General features: G+C 39.6%; 1 protein-coding gene across 5 annotated transcripts in view; it reads left to right on the top strand.

The window, feature by feature from the left end:
• TMEM131 (transmembrane protein 131) overlaps positions 1 to 25,173 on the top strand; it is a 241,713-nt gene that overhangs the window by 188,300 nt on the left and 28,240 nt on the right. For all 5 annotated transcript variants that reach the window (XM_054474141.2, XM_054474140.2, XM_054474142.2 and 2 more), the window contains 13 exons: positions 7 to 93; positions 4,084 to 4,236; positions 4,336 to 4,411; positions 4,582 to 4,699; positions 6,978 to 7,116; positions 7,231 to 7,340; positions 7,805 to 7,871; positions 12,254 to 12,405; positions 12,789 to 12,931; positions 13,371 to 13,557; positions 14,676 to 14,861; positions 16,241 to 16,399; positions 16,807 to 17,405. In XM_054474141.2, coding sequence (XP_054330116.1) covers positions 7 to 93; positions 4,084 to 4,236; positions 4,336 to 4,411; positions 4,582 to 4,699; positions 6,978 to 7,116; positions 7,231 to 7,340; positions 7,805 to 7,871; positions 12,254 to 12,405; positions 12,789 to 12,931; positions 13,371 to 13,557; positions 14,676 to 14,861; positions 16,241 to 16,399; positions 16,807 to 17,405 — 2,176 coding nt within the window. The remainder of the gene's footprint in view (positions 1 to 6; positions 94 to 4,083; positions 4,237 to 4,335; positions 4,412 to 4,581; positions 4,700 to 6,977; positions 7,117 to 7,230; positions 7,341 to 7,804; positions 7,872 to 12,253; positions 12,406 to 12,788; positions 12,932 to 13,370; positions 13,558 to 14,675; positions 14,862 to 16,240; positions 16,400 to 16,806; positions 17,406 to 25,173) is intronic.

Raw genomic sequence — 25,173 nt, 5'->3', positions numbered from 1 at the left:
TCACAGATCCTGACAATCCCTGTGAAGGCTGTGATTGCAGTAGGCTCACTGACCTGCTTCCCTAAGCACATGGTCCTTCCACCTTCCTTTCCAGTAAGACCATTAATACACACATTTTTCTATTGCTCGTTTTTTGCCTTTGCCTTTAGCTCTGTGTTCCTAGAATCTTACAGTAAAGTCAGTTATTCTTTATTAGTCATTTATTTTAAAGACATTATACCAGGTTCTTTAGAAGACGTAAAGAGATACAGTCCTTTTCCTCAAAAAGTTTTCTATCTAGAAAGGGAAATGGACCCACAATTCAGAGCTGTAAAGCGGAATGTAGAAGTTGCCCTAAGAGGAGTGAAAATAAAGTGCTGTGAGGGAAATACACATCTCACTGATGCAGGGGCTATGGGAGCCAGCTTAGAATTTCTTCCAACAGAGATGGAGAAGGGGTGGCAGAGATGTGAATCCAGGGCCAGGGCGCAAGCTCAACAGGGATGCAGAGGCAGTAAAGTCTGAAGTTGGTTCAGGCAATAGTGAGTTGTCCAGTTTGGCAAGAATGGAGAAAAGTTTTAAGAGAGAAAATGGAATGGTCTGTGGGGGTGATAACATGGAAAAAACTTAAATGCACTTAAGTTCATGGGAATATGAAATTTTTGAGTGAAGACTTGACATCATCAGAGCTGAGCTTTAAAGACTGGCTCTCTGCAGAACGAAATAGAGGACACAGATGAAAGTAACAATAGAGTGCCTGGAGGCCAATCCACAGACTGGCCAGAGTCCATGTGAAAAGTGCCAAGGGGAGGTTTGAGCGTATGGCTGTGGCAGAGGCAGTAAAGTCCCTTCATACCTCCAAGCCTTTGTTGTTTCTCTGCCTCGAATGCCCTTCCTCCTGTCCTTCCTTCAAAGAACTCCTACGTGTCTTTCAAGATTCAATTCCATTGTCATCTCCTCTCTGAAGATTTCTTGACTCCTCTAGACAATACTGGTTGTTTCATGTGTGATCCTAGAATACTTTGAAATTACCCCTCTTGCTGCAAGCCTCATATTGTGCTATAAATATTTCCTTATAAGTTGGCCTCCCCAGTGAGAGTCTGAGATCCTCTAGGAAAGGGATGAGAGATCGTTTCTTCCCAATAGCAGGCACTTAGTACATAATGTATGGATGAAGGAACAAATGATGTAGAGGGAACATAGGCAAGAGATATTGCAGGTGAATAATTTGAACTGTGCTTATATCCTAAAGAGGTCATACAGACTGAAACAAGTATGGGGAGGAGGGTGGATAGAGGAGGCAGGAATATGGCTTAGAGTTTGAGCCTGGAGAACAAAGACAAAACAAATGAGAAAACCAGGAGAAGATGCTGCCTTTTGCAAGAAGATGGTGCAGTCCATTCAGGAATACCAGGGCAAATGTAAAAGTGTCTCACATCTAGTGGTGGGAGACAGTAGTGGGTTAGGAGAAACAAGACATTGCAAAATCCTAATGCTGTATGCAAGTTGAGCATCCCTAACCCAAAAATCTGAAATCCAAAGTGTTCCCAAATCTGAAATATTTTGAGATCACATGTGGAAAATTCTACACCTGACCTCTTGTAACAGGTTCCAGTCAAAACTTTGCTTCATGCACAAAGTTATTTTAAATGTTGTATAAAATTACCTTCAGGCTATGCATATAAATGTATATGAAACATAAATGAATTTCATGTTTAGACTTGGGTTCTGTCCCCAAGATATCTCATTATATATATGTAAATATTCCCCAAAAAAATCTAAAATACTTCTGGCCCCAAGCATTTTAAATAAGGGATACTCAACCTGTACAGTAAAACCTAAATTCAACATTTAACTCCTTAAAAATACAAACTTTGAATTACTAGTTTCATCACATTTAAGTTTGGGTCTTAATTAAATCCTCATCTTCCTGTCATTCCACTTTGTACTAACTGTACTAAACTCTTGACTTCGTTATTTATCCAAAAGAGCCATGTTTATTCCTTCCATTACCTTCTCAATCAATGATGTCCTTAATCTCTGCGTAAACTCTGGCAGGGAAAAGTTCAGTTCAGAAGACAGCAGATGACACAGTGAAAAGCCCCATGAGTGGAATAAATGAGAAAGCATGTGTATAAAAACAAGATGTTGGTCTGGATCCATTTGTGTTGCTATAAAGGAATACCTGAGGCTGGGTGATTTATTTTTAAAAAAGAGGTGTATTTGGCTTGCAGTTCTGGAGGCTGTGCAGGAAGCATGGCCCCAGTGTCTGCATTGGTGAGGGCCTCAGGCTGCTTCCACTCATATTGGAAGGCAAAGAGGATCTGGCATGTGCAAAGATCACATGGCAAGAGAGAAGAGAGGGAGGTGCCAGGCTCTTTTTTAACAACCAGTGGTTGTGTGAACTAATGGCATGAGAACTCATTACCACAAGGTCAGAACACACCAAGCCATTCATGAGGGATCCACACCTGTGGCCCAGACACCTTCCATAGGGCCCCACCTCCAACACTGGGGATCACATTTCAGCATGAGATTTGGAGGGGTTGGTTTTGAACTGCTTCAGATTAAGCTTTCAGATATCTCTAGGAGGCTTACAGGACCAGATACTTGCTTGGAATTCTAAATTACCTCTATATTACCAATCCTGTCAATCTCTTTATCAGATGGAGAATACTAGAGCTTACTGGAAACAATACCTCAGAATAAACATTTCACGTAACTCATAGCTTAATATTTGAATAGAATTGTGAGAGCAGCGTTTATATCTGTGAGCTCTTTTGATCCCCCACACCCCCAAGAGACAAGGCACGAGGGAAGTAGTTATTTCAAGTACACCAAGTGCAGTGACTGCCCGAGGGCTCCTGTCAGCATCACAGCTGCATGCCTGCCCTCTGCTGGCTGTCGGGTGTTTTAGCCTCACTGGGCTGTAAATGAGGAGCGCTGGCCTCAGTGTCACAGTCCTTCCGTGCACTTTTTCCTGTGCACGCTCCTCACTTCTGTATTTTTTATTCCAAATATTTAAACAGTGGGTTTAATCATTTCAGAGACCTCTTCAAATGAGTAGGAATCTACAAAAAGATAAAATTTTGTATTCGGCCAAAAGAAAGATTGTAATATTCTTCTGGAGGATTACATAAATTATTTAATTTTTTAATTTAAAATTTGGTACCCTGTCACAGACAGAAGCTTGTGACTGATAAGAGCAATTGCTGGTTATTTAACAGTTTTATCTGTGTGCTGGGGTTTTTTTTTGTTTGTTTGTTTGAGATGGAGTCTCACTCTGTCACCCAGGCTGGAGTGCAGTGGTACGATCTCGGCTCACTGCAGCCTCTGCTTCTCGAGTTCAAGTGATTCTCCTGCCTCAGCCTCCCCAGTAGCTGGGACTACAGGTGTGTGCCACCATGCCTGCTAATTTTTTGTGTGTATTTTTAGCAGGAACAGGGTTTCATTATGTTGGCCTGGCTGGTCTCGAACTCCTGGCCTCAAGTGATCCACCCACCGTAGCCTCCCAAAGTGCTGGGATTACAGGCATGAGCCACCGCGCCCAGCTTGTGTGCTGTTTTAATAAGATACTTGACAACCCATAATTTCAAAAGATGTGTAATTTCTCTTTGATACAAATGACATATATTTTTCCTAATGAAGAGACTTTCTTTTTTAAAAAACTGTGATTTTGTCCCCTTTGGCTTTAGATTTTAGAATTCAGTGATTTCAGGGCATTCTTGCCTGGGTGTAAACAAACCTTGCTTACCAAACTGAAAGTAACCATTCCCTTTATCTAAAGCTATCTCTGTTTGTACCTTTGTTGGCATCCTCAATATCTTAACATGAAAGTGTGAATGTTACGTCAATCATTTGTCACAATATTGCAAAGATTTGTCCTCCTGATTTTTCTGTAACGTGCCATAGCAAGAAAAAAAAGTTTTTTTGGTGAGGATTTTTGGCTGTTGATTACAATTTAGAGATTATCAATTGATGAACATTCTAAGATGTCTTTTGGGCTTTGGTTTCCTAGAAGTATGCTTGTCTACTCTGAAGCTTGTGATCTTAAGAAAATTTAACCATATACAAATGAGTTTGTTTTTTGCTTTCTTCCTTCAGGGGAAAATAGTTCATCAAAGTTTAAATATTATGAATTCCTTCTCACAGAAGGTAAAAATACAGCAAATACGATCTTTGTCAGAAGATGTGCGATTTTACTATAAACGACTACGGGGCAATAAGGAAGACTTGGAGCCAGGAAAAAAATCAAAGGTTTGAAGATGTTATATTTGAGAATTCCCATCGGTTAACATTTTGTTTTATGACATCCTGTGGATTTGGGATTCATGGTTCTCCTGTGCCTCTTTATAGATTGCAAACATTTATTTTGATCCTGGACTACAGTGTGGGGATCATTGCTATGTTGGCTTGCCTTTTCTATCCAAATGTAAGTGACCTTGCTGTTCTCTCTCATGTCTTCACTTCACCCAAAATACTCTTTTAGTAAGAGGCTGCCACTTTTAAAGTACATTGCTGTCTTTTGTTACTATAGAAATTATTTGAAGGAAAATTGACAAGTGAGTATAGATGCAGGTTAAGTATGTTTCCTTGTTTTAGCTGAACCCAAAGTGCAGCCTGGTGTAGCCATGCAGGAAGATATGTGGGATGCCGACTGGGATTTGCATCAAAGCCTGTTCAAGGGATGGACAGGAATAAAGGAAAATTCAGGTCATAGGTGAGTGGTTTATGTTTATTTATTTTAGCCATCTTTACAAGCTTGAAACATAATGCTTTCTAAATTTTATTCTTATGTTAGATTATTTTGCTTTATAGCTAAGAAAGAATGCCTAATTTTCAGAAAGTTATTAGTGAGGCATCTTAAATTGCCATTTTAACTGTATGTTGCTTGGAAATATACATACTGTCATTTTTCTCTTTTCTGCGGTGCTTTAGATATTTCTTACACTCCAAGAAAATATTTGAAGTTGTCTTTATGTAGGATGACAACAGTATTCACCTTAGACTCATCCATTTGCATAGGAAAGAAAGTTTTTTACCTGCCACTGATGTCTGTTAAAGGCAAGGAAAACATTTTCTAGGTTTGCCCCCACCTAGACACTTGGTACAAGACCAGAGTGTCTGTTTGCTTATTGTGAAAAGAATACCTCCTTCCTTTTTTTTTGAGACGGACTCTCACTCTATCACCAAGCTAGAGTGCAGTGGCGTGATTCTCCTGCCTCAGCCTCCCAAGTAGCTGGGACCACAGGCACACGCCACCATGCCTGGCTAATTTTTGTATTTTTAGTAGAGATAGGGTTTCACCATGTTGGCCAGGATGGTCTCCATCTCTTGACCTCATGATCCACCCACCTCAGCCTTCCAAAGTGCTGGGATTACAGGCGTGACCCACTGTGCCCGGCCCACCCCCTTCCTTTCTAAGTGCCGAGCTGTTCGGGAGCACACAGGGCTCCATTCAGACAGGCCCCACAGTGTTTCTTTGGCAGGTAGGAAATGTGCATCTAATGACAAATCAATACCGCACCCGGATTCAAAAACAAAAAATGTATTGATTTGGTAGTATAGAAATCTGATCTTTTCATGTACTTCAGAAAAGAATTTGACTAGAGTAATGATAGTGTGGCAGCTAATGGAAACTGCTCTTCTCAAGCTGCTAATTTGAAATATATTTGTTAGTATCAGCATATTCCCATTTAAGAGTACTGTAAATTCTCAAACCATTAATAATTGGAGGGTTTGTTTATCTGAACTCTGCTATGAAAAGTTTTCTTAAGGCAAAAGAAAGTCGAATGTTTACTTTAAAAAGATGGTTAAAATGAATACAAAAGAGATTTCCTCTAATGGACTTGCTAAGAGAACACTAATTAAAACTCTCCTTTGTACCCTGTATTTCCACAGTGGACATTATAAAGGACAAGCAAGCCCCAAATGTTAATGTCCAATTATGAACAAATAACTTACAGTGCTGTCCTAGGCTCAGCTGCTAAGGAACCTCTTCACCTCCTACTCACAAAAAGCCTGCCCTCCTCTCTGTGTCCCCAGCACCCCCATTGCTAAGACCGGGGCTCCCTGTCTGTCTTGAGTGCACAGTAGATGTGATATTCTCCCTGATCCTGCCTTTGTGTTACTTTGTTATGTGTGTGTTACAGAGGATTTCTGCTACTAGTCATATAAACTTGTACTCTTACCAGTATTAGAGAGTATCATAACACTACAGCAGTAGAGTTAGGGGTTAAAATATGCTTCAGCGTTTAGTCCCAAGAATCTTAGCTCCATTTATAATATTGTGTCTTTGGGAATGTGTTCTGAGTTCTAAGCAACTGGCTTATACACACTTATAAGTAGGGAGATATTCAGATAAGGTCTTGAATATTGCTGAAAATTTTACATGTGTCTGCACGAAACCCTCATAGGTTTTACCTCTGTTGTCAACTGATGTCTTCATTGAATGTGAGGACTCTGTTTTGTTTTTATATCAAGGGGGAAAAAAGCCATATGGCAAGCAATGCACTGCCTTCTCATTAGTTCTACTGAAAATGTTTTTAGCACCCTGCTTGTAGATGTCTAGATCTTTCCTCTAGGCACATAAGATCCTTTAGGATCTGTGTAACATCATGTATTATCTTTATATGCCTGCCTTTTCTAAATAGGTTATCTACTATAGGCCAGCTTTTCTTACTGAATTTATACTTGAAAAGGTTTTTCTAAACTTACACAGGATTACATTAATGCCATTGGTATTATTCTAAGATTTATCATCCTTTCCATATTCAGTATAGAAACAGAGGATCTGTGACAGATATTTTGGCAACTCTTTGCACCAATATAGAGACATCATGTAGCATTACAAGCATAGTAAAATATTAGAATGAATAAATGTGTTTTTTCACGGCCAGCAAAAAATTTCTCAAGTACGTAAGCCTCATCAAATTTCTTATGTTCAGAAGACTCAAATATTTCATTTTGATACAGTGACTTACAAATTGTTTTTCTAGATTGAGTGCTATATTTGAAGTAAATACAGACCTTCAAAAAAATATAATATCAAAAATCACTGCTGAGCTCTCCTGGCCTTCCATACTTAGCTCACCCCGGCACTTGAAATTTCCACTTACTAATACAAACTGCTCCTCAGTAAGTATTCAAAGTGACATTGGTTTTTGGAAATACATACTAGGGTTATAAAGTATTTACTCTTAGCTTTAACTATAGAAATCTTTCATTTAATGTTTCATTCTTTTGTTTAAGGAAGAAGAGATTACTTTAGAAAATCCTGCAGATGTTCCCGTCTATGTTCAGTTTATTCCTCTGGCTTTATATTCCAACCCTTCAGTGTTTGTAGATAAGTTAGTATCAAGGTAAGTATTGCTTTGGATCATCACAGTGTTTCTATGTAGTATTGAATCAGTATTTTATTCACTTAAAAAGACTTATTGCTGCTCATACAGATTAATAGATTTGACGAGAAGTTCTGGATCTATAAGGTTGAGAGAAGGTTTTAGGGAGGTTTAGGTTGATACTGTGTGAAGCATCCAGAAAAACTTACAATATAAGGCAAGCAAAAGTAATATGGAACTCCCTTCTAAAAATGTGTAAAGAGAAAGCAGATGAAACCTTTCAAATATTCTAGTTTTGAAAAGTGAACAAAATATTAATTACAAGTTGTGGCCTTTAATTTTCTTAAGGCTATAAATCTGGTCATGTTAATCTCAAAACCTGACAGACAAAATTTGAAAATAAAGCACACACCTGATAATCACTCCATAACCCCCTTAACTGTGATGTTGCTTATGAATAAATATGTGTACATTTTTTGTTTTAGGTTTAACTTGAGTAAGGTGGCAAAGATAGATTTGAGAACACTAGAATTTCAAGTCTTCAGAAACAGCGTAAGTATTCCAACTTCATACTATTCCAAAGAAATTATTCTATAATATGATCACTATAAATATGAAAGAAAATTATTGGCTACTCTTAAATTTAGCTGAAGGGTAAGTTACTGAAGAAGTCAGAGCAGTCCAGTAATTATTTCAGAGGCAAATAAATCAGGAAGAGTAGGTGGGATTTAGATCAAGGTGAGGCACATTGAGTAAAAGGTTCATATTTATGGGCATTAAACATTAAGCCCATGAAGGTTTGTAATAATAATTACAGAAATTCTGAGAATATATAGATGAGGTAAATATTAATACATCATTGATTTTTATTAAGCATCAAAATATTGAGCTCAGTCATTTACATTTTCTTTCTGGATACTTCGTAATTACATTGTAAGCCATCCATGAATGCTAAACCCATGACTGGCTGTGTTCGTATTTAGCATGGTAATATGCATGATTTTCACTCAATGGATAATCTTTTATTTATAAACATATACATAAACTGGTTTGTTCTAGGAACCAAACTATTTTCTATCATTCAGGCCAGGCTGAGCAACCACTAACCACACGTTATTAAATAATGTAAGGGTGTGTGTTGGGAACTTAACACTTGGAGCTAAGGCTCCCTGCAAACTGGTCCAAGCCTTTTGGCCACCATGCCCTTGTTTCTGCCCAGGGCCAAATTCAAATCTGGTTCTCTGATTCCAGAAGCCTTGCCCTTACCATTGTATCATGTGGTCATTCTGATCAGGAATTGCTATGAGCCTTTTCAAACCAGATCCCTTGTAGTTCTTGAAATACTGTATTCTTTCCCATAGCTCCATGTTTTAATCTGTAAGGCATATATTAGCCCAGTCCTTACTAGAATAGTTTTTATAACTCTATCTTTAAGGCGAGCTTACATAAGAAAGTAATATTCAAAGTTGTATTTTTTTCTGTCAAATAATGGCTGGGACACTAGACTAAAGTTTAGACAGTCTTGTATTCCAGCCTCATGCCCCGCTCTGGGAATCTTTTTGTGCTTTGCTTTTCCCATCTGTAAAATGCCAAAGTAACAAATGTTACTGGAAGTTATCTAGAAGGCTCAGTAACCAGAACTTCCTTTCATTCTGTTTTTCTTTTTCTTTTCTTTTTTTCTGAGACAGTCTGGCTCTGTCACCCAGGCTGGAGTGCAATGGTATAATCTCAGCTCATTGCAACCTCTGCTGCCCGGGTTTGTGCAATTCTCCTGCCTCAGCCTCCCGAGTAGCGGGATTACAGGCACGTGCCACCACACCTGGCTAATTTTTTTTTTTTTTTTTTGTATTTTTAGTAGAGCCAGGGTTTCACCATGTTGGCCAGGCTAGTTTCAAACTCCTGACCTCAGGTGATCCGCCCACCTTGGCCTCCCAAAGTACTGGGATTACAGGCATGAGCCACGGTGCCCGGCCCACTCTGCTTTTATAATAGGGAGAAATTTCACATAAGTATTAAGTGAGCTAATATTTAACTTTCTTATTTTATTAACTACAAGCCATATTTACAAGATGTAGAACACTAAACTAAGCACTGTGAGAGATAGGAAAATAAATAAGAGTACTCTAGAGGTCAGAAATGTATTCTAAATAAGAAATTCAGGAGGAGGTCCTAGAGTGAGCTTAGAGTAAATTGTATCTCAGGCATCTCTACAGTGCTATAGAATGTGGTTCTCAAAATACTTGGTCTCAGGACTCCCTTGCAGTCTTAAAATTATTAAGGACCGTAGAGAGGTTTCTTGTTTATATGGTTTACATCCATCAGTGTCTTGCCATATTAGAAACTGAAACGAGGCCGGACGTGGAAGATCTTTAAAATAGTGATTTAATTTGTTTAAAATAATAATAAACCTATTCCATTCAACATAGGTAACATCAAAAATGAAAACTACCTATATTTTAAAAAATCATTTAGCAAGGAGAATGGATTTTTTTAAATTTTTACAACTCTCTTTAATGGCTGGCTCCCTGACTTCATAGACAGGTAGATTCTCATATCTGCCTCTACATTCAGTCTCTCTTGATATATGGAAGTATGTAATGAAAATCTCACCTGCTACAGACATGTAATTACAAAAAGGAGGAGTATTTTAGTTGCCTTTTTATTTATAACACTGTACATCAGTCATTTGGAAAATACTGGTTCACGGAGACATGCAGACCTTACAAATGTTGCCACAATTCACTATGCACTATCCAAAAATGATCATACTCGCTAATCTAACCACCAGGCTCATCAGGAAACTCTTAAAGTATTGGGAAGCTGTCAAGCTCACAGCAGTGAATACAAATTATCCAAAATCCTAAATTTTGCTCAAAAGCTTGAATTTTATTGGAAACAAATACTTCAGTAGGCTCACTTATTTCTGTGAAAATACCTTCCAGATACCCAAGGCTGAATAACCATAGACTGTCAGTCATTCTTTCAGACATAAACGGTGTTCCATGAGAAAAGCAGCTAGTTCAGCTTCCATCTCAAACAGCTTTTCAAAACAACATGGTAGCTGTAGAAATACTTTTTACATACTTCCCATTGTATCCCACAGAATATTAAAGACACGCTCCAGGGTTGAAGTTTTTACGGCATCATCGAGGACTTTTTTTTTTTTTTTTAACTGCAAATGCATGACACTGAAAAACACAATGGCTGCTAGGGAAGTTTGATACCGCTGCCTTGATGCATGCTAAGGGGTCAGCAGTTTTACCCTCCATAGCTTTTGCTGACCATCAGTGCAGATGCCAACATAGTGAAAAAGACAAATAACGTCTATCGGTAATATTATGAAAATAGTTTTGAAATTGTGGTGGATACTCTGACAGGATCCCTGAGATCCCCAGGGGTCCAACGGTCACTCTTGGAGAACCACCACTATAAAATTATTAAGGTCCTGAATGGTATACGGGAGGCATCACAACATCCTAAAGTTTTCCCCAAACCATGAGAGTTTAAATTAGCTAGTGCTTGCTGGGAATATATGTATAGTACATCATTGTGTCCATCAGTTACTCAGCGTAGTTTATTTAAAAGGGAACTTACTCACCAACCATCTTGAAGCAGTTGGAATATTCTTCTGTCTTAGTGGACTTTGACAGAAAGGAAAAAAAAATAGCAGTTAACACTTGAACAACACAGGCTTCGACTGTGCTGATTCACGCATACATTTTTTTCAATCAAGCGCAGATGGAAAATACAGTTTTCAGGGTGCAAAACTGCATATATGGAGAGCCCTACTTTTTGTATAGGCACATTCCACAGTGGCCAACTGCGACTTGAAAATCGCAGATTTGGTTATGCCAGGGATCCTGGAACCAATCTCTGGCATGTACAGAGACAACAGTATTTACGTCAGAAGCAAGAATTAAAAGTAATGTGCTTCATAAAGTCTGTTGACTATAAGTTAATGTTTGTGGAATCATGCTGAAGCAGGTAGCTAGACCTGTATGTGTGAAACACACACCGATCTATGCCAGGGGGAGTAGAAAACAATACAAAATTCACCCTCCTTCCATGTTAGCGGAAGCCATAAAGAACGGGTGGATGATTATAGCCAAGCATTGACAACCCTTCCCTCAAAAAAGTTTACATTTAATGTTGCTTAAAAACCAGAACAGTATATCCTTATATGTGACTTGTGACTGTTTTTGTGAATAAAAAAGCAAATGTTTTTCAACCTTAACTATAACTGGCTGTCAAAAAGTCATATTTTGAATATTAAACTAAGCTATGCTTTAAACTTTAAATCATTGGGTGTTTATGAAACAGTAATTGTGTGTAACCTTCAAAATAAGATTCAAGGAGAAATTTATAGGAATTGGAAATCTTTTTACATTTAAACGTACGGTGCAGCCAGAAGACCCTTAACCTGGTCTTCTTCAGAGGGGAGGAGTGGCGTGGCAGTGGCAGGAGGCCTGAGGTGTTGGCCTTGGTCCCCTTTAGAGGGGAGCAGTGGCGGGAAGCATCAGGAGGCCTGGGGGTGCTGGCATTGGTTCCACAAGTGTTTGCTTTGTGCTAATGTGTCTGTCTAGCTGATCATCTTAGGTTTGTGTCCTTTTCTGTGTGTGTAATATTTCAAATTTTTAGGTTAAAAACAAAAAAGATATGTATCCAAAAACAAATGCCTTGTGCAAACATTGAGGACTTTGTTTGGTGACCTGGGGAACAAAGCCCCTTTTTGGACTTAATGTAGAATATGAATCTCATCGTTGGTTACTCTGCACTGCTTTCCAGCTAACCCATATCTAAACACGACAGATAAGATTGTTTACGCATTTGATCAGTTTGAGAAACTATACTGGGCTCTAGATGGGATGTAAAGGAAGAAACATTCTTCCAGAGAATATATTCATGACTCCTCTTTGTTTACCCAATGATTCAAGGCTCATCCACTGCAGAGTTCAACAGGATTTATGGAGGGCCTCTCTCGACATTTAATTTTAAACCTAATTTTAAAACCTGGAGAAAAGAAATCTGTCAAAGTAAAGTTTACTCCAGTTCACAACAGAACTGTTTCTTCACTTATCATAGTCAGGTAGGTTCTGTGATATAGGTGTGGGTTCATTTTTACTACTTACTTAGAAGTCCTCACTTGTTTTAAAATGAATTTGCGTGTCTAACTTATGAAATAGTTTGAATTCACTTTGTCCAAAACATGCACACACACTCCATGCCTGATGAAACATACCTTTGTTATCAAATGCATAGTTCAAAAACATGAATAGTGTCTTACTGTAATGTGTGTCTCTTAAAAATAAAAACTTGCTCTTCTCTGTATTTTTGAACTCTTAAAGTATAAATTCTCACCATTAAATTTAATTTCTATGTGGTGCTCTGTAAAATAACAGTAGAAATTGCAAATCAAAAGATTGTGCAGATTTAATGAGAGAAAAATCTGTAATTCTCATTCTTGCATAGAAATAACCTGACTGTGATGGATGCTGTGATGGTCCAAGGACAAGGAACAACTGAGAACTTGAGGGTGGCAGGCAAGCTTCCAGGTCCAGGAAGCTCCTTACGCTTTAAAATCACGGAAGCCTTGTTAAAAGATTGTACAGATAGTAAGTCTTCCTAACAGTTCCAAGAACACTAATTTCAGCATTTGCTTTCAACAGTAAATAATTTCAAAAATAACATTATTTCTGTATGTGCACACGTGTATATTAGTTATGAATGCTTAAGAGCTTAAGGAGATTCCATGTTGTGTTTAGAGTTGTTTGATTTGGATCTTAAAAGATTTAAAGTGTTTGCACTCATTGCATACCTTAGCTGATTTACTCTCAGTATGAAACATAAAGTATAGTAAACTTTTGCCATTTAAAATGATGTATCAAAGTAGATTATCTCATGATGAAATCTGAGGAACAGCTGATCTCTCTGACGTGCAGGGATGGTTTATAACCTGTGACATATAGTAATTCATGAATAATGTATTTATCGTTTGGACTGGGAGCACATGATGGCAAGATTTAGTCTTATTCCTGATTTTTTATCCTTTAGGTTTAAAACTAAGAGAACCAAATTTCACATTGAAAAGAACATTTAAGGTAGAGAATACAGGACAACTTCAAATTCACATAGAAACCATTGAAATCAGTGGATACTCATGTGAAGGATATGGCTTTAAAGTTGTTAATTGTCAAGAGTTTGCTCTAAGTGCCAATGCTTCTAGAGATATAATCATATTGTAAGTATTTTATTTTAAGGTATAATGAATCACTAACTTTCTATAGAGTTGCTCAAACTCTGTGCAAAGATATGTTTTCATATTTACCAAAAGTCTATCCACAAATGCATTCATTTGATTTTTTTTTTTCACTTAATCTTTGACTAAGGTATTTCTTCGTATCTTAGTTTTCAAAGTTGTAAATTTTTTTTTCACTTAATCTTTGGTTAAGGCATTTCTTCATATCTCAGTTTTCAAAAGTTACAAAATTTTCTCTATCTCCGAAGTGGATCAGATAATCTTAGAAATCAATTTCAAAATTATTTCCATGGTTATGTTAAAGCAAAAGATGTTGATATAAATTCACAGTCCCTTAGCAACAGAGATTTGTTTCATACATGTACAGTTTTTTCACGTTTTGCAGTATAAGGATATGTAATATTTTGGTCAGAAGACAGTTTTAATGCCTATCTCAGTAATAGCTGCAGCATATTTTAACAATTAATTGATAACTTGTTCTGTTATAAAGTTTATGCAATAAAATGCAACTTCTGTCCCTTAATTGAATATTTAATTTTGTGATCTTTAATGGATATTTACTTAGTAAGTAGCTACATTATTGCATATAAGGCATAATGTTTGACACCTAAAGATGCAATGAGGAATAAGACACCTTTCCTCAAGGTACATACAATTAGCAAAAAATAAAAATAAAATAATTGCAGCAGTAATCCATACTGCAGGAGATGATGGAAAAATCACTAGGCCCCAGCCAGTTGGTTTGTTTTTTTAAAAAAGACATTATTGGGATTGTAGCCTGGGAAAAGAGCGTGGATTTAGATAAAGAAGAAAGAAGGAGGGAAGGACATGAAGCTCAGGACCATTTTCTGAATTATTAATTATGGGAAACTGATTATTGTTATTTTTTAGTGTAATTTCTCTAATTATTCACAGAATACAGTTGTTCCTATTATTGACCATGGGACAATACTTTTTTCATCTTAAAATACGGAAGTTGAATAAAAGTATCAAACACAAATTCTGTATTATATTTCAAAGGCTAATAAGACCAGTATTATATGCAGACTGCTTGTGAGATATTTTTAAAACTTAGCCTTACTACCGTCATTCTGTTTTAGGTTTACTCCTGATTTTACAGCTTCTAGAGTTATTCGGGAACTGAAGTTTATAACAACCAGTGGCTCTGAGTTTGTGTTTATATTGAATGCATCCCTTCCTTACCATATGTTAGCAACCTGTGCAGAAGCCCTACCCAGACCCAACTGGGAACTGGCTCTGTATATCATCATCTCAGGAATAATGAGGTACTGTGTCTTGTTTCAAGGTTCACATTCATTCAACATTTAACACTGTTGATCGAGTGCCCACCGTGTGCCAGCCACTGTTCTGAGTGCTAGGATATGCCAGCAAACAAGACAGAACTCTGCCTTTATCAATCTCACAGACTGGTGGGAACAGTTAAAACTGAGCCTTTCTTGGGTGGCATATATAATAAACAGTGTTCTTTACCTCTGAAATTTGTTATACAAATTAAGTACATTTTAACGTCTTTTTAAAATGCTCAGATAAAGTTACTTGACTTGGGCATATATATAATATACTTAACACAATAGTACCTAGGCCACTTGAAACTGTTAGAAATATTTTTTAAATTCTCAGTGTCTTCATCTGTTCTCAGTATATTACTTTGTGTTTCAAGAGTCAGATAAATTCATCTCTAGTTTACATATTTATGTCACACATCCTTTAGAGGAAACGGGTTGGAGAGTTGAAACTAAAATTCTTCTTAGTAAAAGAAAAATCAAATTCCAGGCATTTCTTCTAATACACATAATTATTGCCTCCATATAAAACCTCCATGTGAGATGGCATTCTATAAAAATTGATGAGCAGGCCAGGCACGGTGGCTCACACCTGTATTCCCAGCACTTTGGGAGGCCGAGGTGGGCAGATCACCTGAGATCAGGAATTCAAGACCAGCCTGGCCAACATGGTGAAACCCCGTCTCTACTAAAAATACAAAAAATTAGCCGGATGTGGTGATGCATCCCTATAATCCCAGCTACTGGGGAGGCTGAGGTTGCAGTGAGCTGAGATCGCCCCATTGCACTCCAGCCTGGGCAATAAGAGTGAAACTTTGTCTCAGGAAAAAGAAAGAAAGAAAGAAAAAAACTGATGTGCAAACTTTTATCCATAAAACTGTGGGGTTTTTTGTTTGTTTGTTTGTTTGTTTGTTTGTTTTTTGAGACAGGGTCTCGCTTTGTTGCCCAGGCTGGAGTGCAGTGGCGCGATCTCGGCTCACTGCAAGCTCCGCCTCGCGGGTTCACGCCATTCTCCTGCCTCAGCCTCCCGAGTAGCTGGGACTACAGGCGCCCGCCACAACGGCCGGCTAATTTTTTGTATTTTTAGTAGAGACGGGGTTTCACCATGTTAGCCAGGATGGTCTCGATCTCCTGACCTCATGATCCACCCGCCTTGGCCTCCCAAAGTGCTGGGATTACAGGCGTGAGCTACCACGCCCGGCCAAAACTGTGGGTTTTGTCTGTTAAAAGTTGTCACAGACAACTTGGTTTTCTATTACATCATGCTGTACTTTACCAAGAAACTCTGCCTTTAACATCGAATTTTGTTGCTTGTTCACTAACAAATGAATCCTGGTTTTCCAATTTTTTTACCCCTGCAGTGCACTGTTTCTTTTGGTCATTGGAACAGCCTATTTGGAAGCTCAAGGAATATGGGAGCCATTTCGAAGGCGGCTATCCTTTGAGGCCTCGAACCCGCCCTTCGATGTGGGAAGGCCATTTGATCTCAGGAGAATCGTTGGTATTTCATCTGAAGGAAAGTATGTTCACATGCTGGCAATAAATTCCCTAGTGTACATAGATTTGGCTGATAAAATTACAAGAAAAAATAAGTTTCTTTTCATCTTTGCTCAGGAGAAAAAAATATTAATTCTGATTACTTAATAACACCCTGTATGGAACTCTGAGTGACTTAGAGCTCATACTGGATACTGTGTTTTTATTATATTGGTAAGGGTTAAAATACTTTTAGTTAGATCACTGACGGTAAATTATAAATGTTCAGATAGAACAGATCTTAGAGAGTTGTAGAAATTTCCCTATTTCTTGCTATTTTTTCCCTAGTGTAGTTTATATTTATGGTGGCTGTACTGATGAAGTAAGGTTTTTTTTAATATTAGATTTTGTAGGTTGCTATTTACTGATCTGCAGTTGGTCCCTTTTTCAGCTTGAACACACTCAGCTGTGACCCCGGTCACAGTAGGGGGTTCTGTGGAGCAGGCGGTTCATCATCCCGACCCAGTGCCGGGAGTCATAAGCAGTGTGGCCCATCGGTCCACCCACACAGCAGTCACAGCAATAGAAACTCAGCTGACGTGGAAAACGTCAGAGCCAAAAACAGTTCAAGTACCTCTAGTAGGACTTCTGCTCAAGCAGCTTCTTCACAGTCTGCTAACAAAACAAGCCCCCTTGTCTTAGATTCGAACACAGTGACTCAAGGTCATACAGCAGGCAGAAAGTCCAAAGGGGCAAAGCAGAGCCAGCACGGCAGCCAGCACCATGCCCACAGCCCGCTGGAGCAGCACCCTCAGCCTCCTCCGCCACCGCCAGTGCCTCAGCCCCAGGAGTCGCAGCCTGAAAGGCTGTCTCCCGCCCCCCTCGCACACCCTTCCCACCCAGAACGTGCCAGCAGCACGAGGCACAGTTCCGAGGACTCGGACATCAGCAGTCTCATAGAAGCCATGGACAAAGACTTCGACCACCATGACTCCCCAGCCCTAGAAGTGTTTACAGAGCAGCCTCCATCGCCATTGCCAAAAAGCAAAGGTAATCATCTCCTCCCACTCCCGGAGATCCGTGATGTGTGAGGGAAAAGCCAGTGCGTGCTTAAGGAGCTATTAAGATTATAGTTGTGGTAAACAACTAATTTAGTAGGTTCCTCTGGCTCAGATTTATCTCCAGTGTTGGACTTCAACTTTTCCATCAAAATGCAATTCGAGGTATCTGTCATAAAAGATATATTTGTATTTCTTAGATTGTTTACCAAAATCAGAACTTCTGTGGACGTCTGTTTTCAGCCGCCTGAGATTGTGTTATTGTGATCGATTTAGCTTTTTTGTTGTTGTTAAAATAATTTTGAGCGCAGGAGTAAAGTGGAGATCATCTGCCTTTTAACTCCAAATTAGGATTTCTTTACTTTAGAGCAGGGGTTGGCAGACTACAGTTAGCAGGCCAAATCACCACCGGGTTTTATAAATAAAGTTTTATTGGAATAGAACCATGCTCATTTGTTGGTGTATCCTCAGCTTTCATGCTTTTATGGCAGAGTTAAGTAATTGTGACCAAAACAATATGGCCCACAAAGTTGAAAATATTTGCTATCTGGCCCTTTGCAAAAAAAGCCAACCCTGCTTTAGAGTTCTGCTTACTGTATTAATTACCTGTTTCTGAGTAACAGATGACCCCAAAACCCAGGAGCTTAAAAGAACATATACTCTTATCTCACAGTTTCTGTGGTCAGGGACATAAGTACAGCTTAGCGGGGTCCTGTGGCCCTCACAGGACTGCAGTCAAAGTGTTGGCCAAGGCTGATGTCATCTTAAGGTTCAGCTGAAGGTGGACCTGCCTCCACGTTCACACAGGCAGTTGATGGCGGGATTCAGTTCTTCACGGACTGTTGGACGGAGGGCCCAAGCTCCTCCTTGCTGGCTGTGGCCAGAGGTCTGTCATGGTTCCTCTCCACGGGCAGATCACAGCTTGGCAGTTGGCTCCCCCAGAACGAGCAAACAAGAGGGCAAGGAGGAAGCAGGACGGAAGTCACTGTTTCTTATTATCTAATCTGGGAAGTGGCATCCCATCAATGTTGTTGTATTCTGCTCATTCGAAGTGTGGTCCAGCCCACACTCCAGGAGAGAGAACCGCACAAGGGCATAAATACCAAGAGGTAGGCACCACTGGGAGCTTGGAAGTCTGCACCACACACAAATAGGTAGACCAATTTGTAAGCTCCAGAATCAAAAGGTAAAAACCAGTAAATAGCCTCTAGTTGTATTGCAGTTTCATCCCTTCACAGCCTGAGCTTTTTTGCATCTTCCTTTCTCTCTTGTGGCCGCCATGCTAATATACATTATTCCAAGCCTGTATCAGTCCCTTCCAGAATGGTTTACCAAGGAGTTTTTGGCTTCAATTTATACAGAAAACAGGGATCTTGGCAGCCCTAAGAGGCCAGAAGAAACTTGACATCCCAGAGTTGAGGAGTTTTAGATAATTTTTTAGTCCCAGTAATACGAAAACTAGCTCTATTGAGTTCTCTTGGAATTACACGCATTCGGATTTGTAAAACAGTAAGATGTCTTGAATATGATTGGTTAACCTCTTCTACAGAAATCCTTTTTGGCTAACCCATTATTAACTGAGCTTACATATTTTAGGGTAATTTTTAGAATAATCTTAAGTGAATACTTAGAAGTTCTTTTTTAATTAGATCAAGTTACATAGCATTTTTTCCCACATTTAGGGCATGAATAAAATAAATCTGTATTATCCTTATCACAAAGAAAGAGTTGGGCAGTCAAATTGACTACCTCATTCCTGTGTCTAACACAGTCTTCCAACATCAGCGTGATGGGTCCAATTCTATTTTCAGGGTCACTCATTGAGAACCTAAATTTTAAAATGAAATGCTTTTTAATTTTCACAGTGGTCCTAGAGTCAACCTACTAAAAGATACTCAGTGAGGGAGCATGGATGCCACATTATTGGTGACTCTTGAGCCTGTGAGGAGACAGTGGTTAGAAGCTTTGCAGGCACGGCTTCTCTACTCACTATCCTTCCCACTGATGCTGTTTGGGAAAAAGGAAGGAGCCTGTATCTATATATTTTTTTCTTCTTCAGTGTTTTTATTGAAGTATAGCATGCATATAGAAAGACAGTCTTTAAAATGAACTTTAAAAGGTGGGCATTGATCTTGGGGTTGCAAACTAGTAGTATGTTATGAAACTATAGGCTTCCAGCTGGGCAGAACCTTTATAATCTTTCAAAAGCTTACCCCCACACCCCTGCAAATAGCAGATTTATATTAAATAGGAACATTCTCTTTTTAGAGGCAATATGTTCTTTTTTTTCTCCCCCTGGTATCTCATACTAAAATTATTTCTTATAATGAGCTTATGTAGTTTCTGGTTTTTGGAAGCTGCTCAGAATGACCTCTTCGAGTGAATGTGTTTATCTCCCTGGATCTTGCCTTCTGCGGTTGGATGGCTTGCAAGCCACACAGCCATGTTATGCCATCTCTGCAGTCACTGCTTCCGGTGGAAGATGATGCCCAGAAATGCCGCCTGTTCATGGTTGGCCTGAGCAGGGACTCTTGTTGCTGAATAATCATTAGATTCTGTACTTCTTTGGTTTCTCCCACCTGTAACACTTAAACTCCATGGACTGGACAGCAGCCACTGCAGGATTGAGGGCTAAAACCCAAGAAAGCCGTGAGCCTGGCACAGTTGGGTCTCAGTGTCTGTATTAACCAGAGAAATGATGGCATCTTTGGCCATTCTTGTTTCTGGCTTTGGCTTTATCAAGGGTAGGGAGAGGCAGAGAGGTGCGGCATCCTGAGGCCACGCTCTGCCATTAGGCAGGTGCAGATTATATCTTGACTCCGCTCCCTTACTAACTGTGTGACTTGGGAGAAAATGACTCCCCTGAGCCTCCACTTGTTATTTTTAAAGTGAAGAGAACAGTTACTCCCCACATCATAGGATATCACTACTGCCATGGTTATTATTGGGGCAGGAAGTAGCACATGCCATCTGTAGCCTGCTGAGTTGAAGGTGGCTGTGGAGCATCCCAGCAGAAGCATCTGTTTGGAACTTGGTCTCAAGGGTAAGAATTGGGACAAGCAGAGAATCCTGAGGGCAAGGCCAAACAAGAAGGCAGCCAGCAGATAGCATGACAGACAGCATGACAGAAAGCAGTGGAAGGTGTGGTTAGCACATCCCAGCAGGCAGGGCCAGGCGAAGCAGAGGCTGAAGAGTGCTCGCAGAGCCTGGACTTGAGGACATTACTTGTGACCTTGGAAAGAACAGTTTGTGTGAAGCGCCATCATCTCTGACTGAGACCAAGTCACTGTGGCTTAGAGTGACTTTCACATCAGACTGTTAGTAGTGGCCACTAACTAGTGAGTGTTTTGGGAGCTTTTACTCTTTAATGTGTATTTTCCCTATTTAATTTTTAACAAGAAAAAAGTGTGCATGTATTGTATGGTAGGTTTTTTAAAAAAAATATGTATAGAGTTACAACCAAGAAGGCAGTATTTTTTATGAAAAATGAATAATACATGGAAACGTGGTGCTTGAAAATATCTCTGGGCCAAGGTCAGAAAGCCCATAGATCTGAGACAGTGGTGCTGATCCGCACTTGCCAAGGTTTCAGACGTGAGCACAATATCTCGTGCACCCTGGTGATGGCACTGCTTGCTACGGTTTTCCAGTAAGGCAACGCTGGGCAGAAGAGGAGCAATGCCCAGTCTGTGTGATTCTGACTCCTACACTGTGCTACCTCCTCAAAGAAAAAGAGGGAGGGGGAAGAAAATGAGGAGATAATTGGTGAAACCATGTGTCCAGATGGTGGAGTGGGTGGAGACCCAGTTTGGTAGATGATAAAAGGATGGACACTCCGCAGGTGTGCAGATGCGCGTGAGTTGGTAGAGATGGAGAGGCAGGATACGGGTTTTCACTTGAACTTGAGGAGTCAACTTGAGGCAGCATGTGGGTTTAGGGAAGTTTTTACTTGAACTAAGTCATCCTCTGAGACTTCTGGGGGAAGTGGTAGGGTAGAAACACAAAATAGACAAAGTTTGGAATAGTCAGATTCCACATCGCTGAGAATGTCGTAGGCCCGGGGAGTCAGCAGGGGCAGGAAACTTGGATTTGTACGCTGGCCCCTTCAGCAACGTTGGAGGGCCACTGAGGCACTGCCTCAGGTTTGTGTCACTTTCTCACTTGTACCCTGCAGCCCAGTGGTGAAGAATGAAAACTGGGTAGTTCGTGGAGTAGGACAGTGCTGGAGTTCTGTGGGGCAGGGACAGCAAAAAGACAGTGAGTGAGGAAGTCACAGGAGTGCTGGCAGGAGAGCGGTGGGGTGCTGTGCTGGCAGTGTGGAATTAGCAACTTGGGAAGGACCTTTAGCCAGAAGGAACCTCACAGATAGAGAACATGGATGAGTCAAGGGATGGGAAATCCAACAGATTGAATTTCAAGGATGGTGGGAGCAAGGAATGTTAGAAGACTAAGGTTTAAAAAGGAGGTGTGAGTGTAAGGTTTCAGAGGAAAAGCAGTTCTGGGCAATACCAGGTTCGTAGGTGCAGCCTTGGAAATGGGATGTCAGAGTGAGCTAAAGGTGAGGTCCACAGTCCTTATGCAACACTCTGGGTGCCTCGTGTGTTTGAGAATTCAGAATTTTGGAAAGGTATGCAGTGCATGCACCACACGATGCAGAAGACTGTAAAAGTAGGTGAACATCAGATCAGCCACCACAAATATATAGTCATATTAAGTTTTGTTTCTAAATGAGTTGGGGGAAAAAAACCTTTGAGAGTTTTTTGGATTTCAGATAAGAGATTGTCCACCTGTATAAGGCCTGGGGCCCAGACAAGGGGAGGTCCAGGAAAAGAGGAAGTCCGTAAATGTGATGCCAGCACCCCTGAAGCCTGGGGAGATTCTTTCTGGAGGTCACAGTTGGTGATTCTCTGGAGGTTGTCCAGAGATATCCCTCTCAGGTGCTGTCACTGATATGACAGGGCCTGACGTGGGACCACACATGTTCAGAGAACCCATTTGCTAGTGATTGAAACTTCCCTGAAGTAGTTCTTTTGGGTGGCAATTAAATGAAATGATTTAAAGTGGGAGAGAGGCAACTAACTAGCTCAGACTAGCAATTCATTCAGAGCAACTAGCTCAGACAAATTCATTACACAGCATGTAGTGAAGATAAAGATGAAGTAAATGTCTAGGACATGCTTTTTACATAGATAATTCATACTTTGCCTACATTTAAAACAGATTAGAGGTAGTTTAAATTATCATAGCACATATAAAACAATGAATAAAAGTCAGAAATGGTTTTTGGTGTTTCATCTGTTTTTTAATTATGGTACTATCAGCAGAAACCTCGAATAAAGTTAGCTGTTACCATTAAGTGTTAAATTGAACTGCAAATTTTCTGGCAGTTATGGTTGAGGAAAAATGTCATATAGTTCTCCTGAAGGAAAAGGGGGCATAGGAGTTCATCTGAAAAAAACAGAGTTTGCTGGCATTAAATTCCTGCCTGAATCTGAGGACATCGAATAGTAGAACGGATATCGTGTCTCTGTTACAGAGACTATGGCAATGTTCTTCACATAGATCCTTTCTATCGGCCCCCCGTCAAACCCAGCATCTTCACATTGAATGAGAGCTCCTCACCTACACCGTGCCTCTCAGATGAACACTCAGCCTCCCCCACATGCACAGCATTTATGGTGACCATGGTAAGTATAGCTAGTGGGTGTTTCTCTACGCTAAATATTTAGCAGCCTAAATGTTCTTCCACACGCTGAGGTTAGCCTCAAGGTACCCCACAGTCAGAGACAAATGTTTTTGTCAATAAAGAGTTTTGGTTTTTGGTTTTTGGGAGTTTTGTTAAGACAGAGTCTCACTCTGCCACCCAGGCTGGAGTGCAGTGGTGTGATCTCAGCCCAGTGCAGCCTCCCAGACTTAAGGAATTCTTCCACCTCAGCCTCCCAAGTAGCTGAAACTGTAGGTATGCACCACCATGCCTAATTTTTTTATTTTTATTTTTTTTGGAGAGATAGGGTCTCCCTATGTTGCTCATGCTGGGCTCAAGCAATTCCCCTGCCTCAGCCTCCCAAAGTGCTGGAATTACAAGTGTGAGCCACATTGTATCTGGCCACTTACTTGTTTTTTAGCTTTTTATTTTGAGATGCTTGTAGATTCACGTGCAAATAATAAATTCAGAGATCTCTTATACCTTTTACCCAGTTTCCCCCGATGGTAACACATTGCAAAACCACTGTACACTATTACACCCAGGATAGTGATGCTGATACAGCCAAGACACACAACATTTCCAAGCCCACAGGAATCCTCATGGGCCCTTTTCTAGCCACACTCACTTCCCTCCTTCTTCAGCCTACCCCTTAGTCTGGCAACTATGATTCCATTTATGTAACATTCTTGAAATGACAAAAGTGTAGAAATGGAGGAGATTAATACTTGCCAGACTAAGGAGAACTTTTCCCCAAAAGGAATGTACCGTTTTGGTTTTTCTGAGTCAGTTTAATTCTCTGGAGATTCACCAGTTTGTTCCTTTTTATTGCTGAATAGTAGTCCATCGTATGGATGTACTGTAGGTTTTTTAGTCATTTGCTCATTGAAGAACATTTGGATTATGTCTAATTTAGGGCTATTATGTATAAAGATGCTACAAATATTTGTGTACAAGTTTTTGTATGAACACAGAACTTCATTTCTCTGGGATATGTGCCCAGGAGTGACTTTGTTGGGTCTTATGATAGTTGCATATTTCATTTTTTTTAAGAAACTGCAAAAACGTTTTCTCTGATGACTGTGCTGTATTACATTCCCACCAGCAATGTAGGAGTGATCCAGGTTCTCCACATCCTCAGCAGCATCTTCATTTTTTCTGTTGAATCCATTCTGATAAGTGTGTAGTGATACCTCTTTGTGGTTTTTATTTGCAGTTATTTTCAAATGGATAATGATGTTGAATATATTTTCATGTGCTTATTTGCCATCTGTATGTTTTCCTTGGTAAAATACCTTCTTCATGTCTTTTGCCCATTGTTTTGATTGGATTGTTTGGGTTTTTCTACTATTGATTTTGAGCGTCATTTACACATTCTAAATACTAGTACTTTGTCAGATATGTGGTTTGCAAATAATTTTTACTTGCCTGTAGTGTGTCTTTTTATCCTTTTATAGTCCGTGATTCATTTTGAGTTCATTTTGTATGAAGTGTGAAACTTAGTTTGGAGTTCACTTTGACTTAAAGTGGGGGGAAGATTTTAATTTTTAACTCGCTTTCCTAATAGTTAACAGGGCTGTTCAACATCATCTGTTTCATATTCAGTGAGTTGTGGTAGTAGTGTTTTTCAATCAAGTAGTGTTTTTCAATGGTCCATCATTTCGTCTAAGTTACCACATTTATGTGAATAGAGTTGTTCATAGTATTCACTTACCATCATTTTGATGTCTGTAGGGTCTATAGGAATATTCTGTTTCATTTCTGATATTGGTAATTTGTGTCTTTAGTTATTTTTGTTCGTTTTTTGGGGTTTTTGGTCAGTCTTGCTAGGTTTGTCAGTTTTACTGATCTAATCAAAGAACAGCTTTGTGTTTCATTGATTTTTCTCCGTTGCTTATCTGTTTCAATCACAGTGCCTTCTGTTCTTATCTTTGTTATTATCTTTGTCCTGCTTACTTTAGATTTATTTTTCTGCTCTTTTTTCAGTTACATAAAGTGGAAGCTTTAATTATTAATACAGGACTTTTCCCCCACGTTTTATGTATGCTTTTAGTGC

Source organism: Pongo pygmaeus, chromosome 12 (genome assembly GCF_028885625.2).
Source record: "Pongo pygmaeus isolate AG05252 chromosome 12, NHGRI_mPonPyg2-v2.0_pri, whole genome shotgun sequence".
Taxonomy (NCBI): domain Eukaryota; kingdom Metazoa; phylum Chordata; class Mammalia; order Primates; family Hominidae; genus Pongo; species Pongo pygmaeus.
The sequence above is the reverse complement of the archived record's forward strand: the minus strand, read 5'-3'. Positions and strand labels throughout refer to the sequence as shown.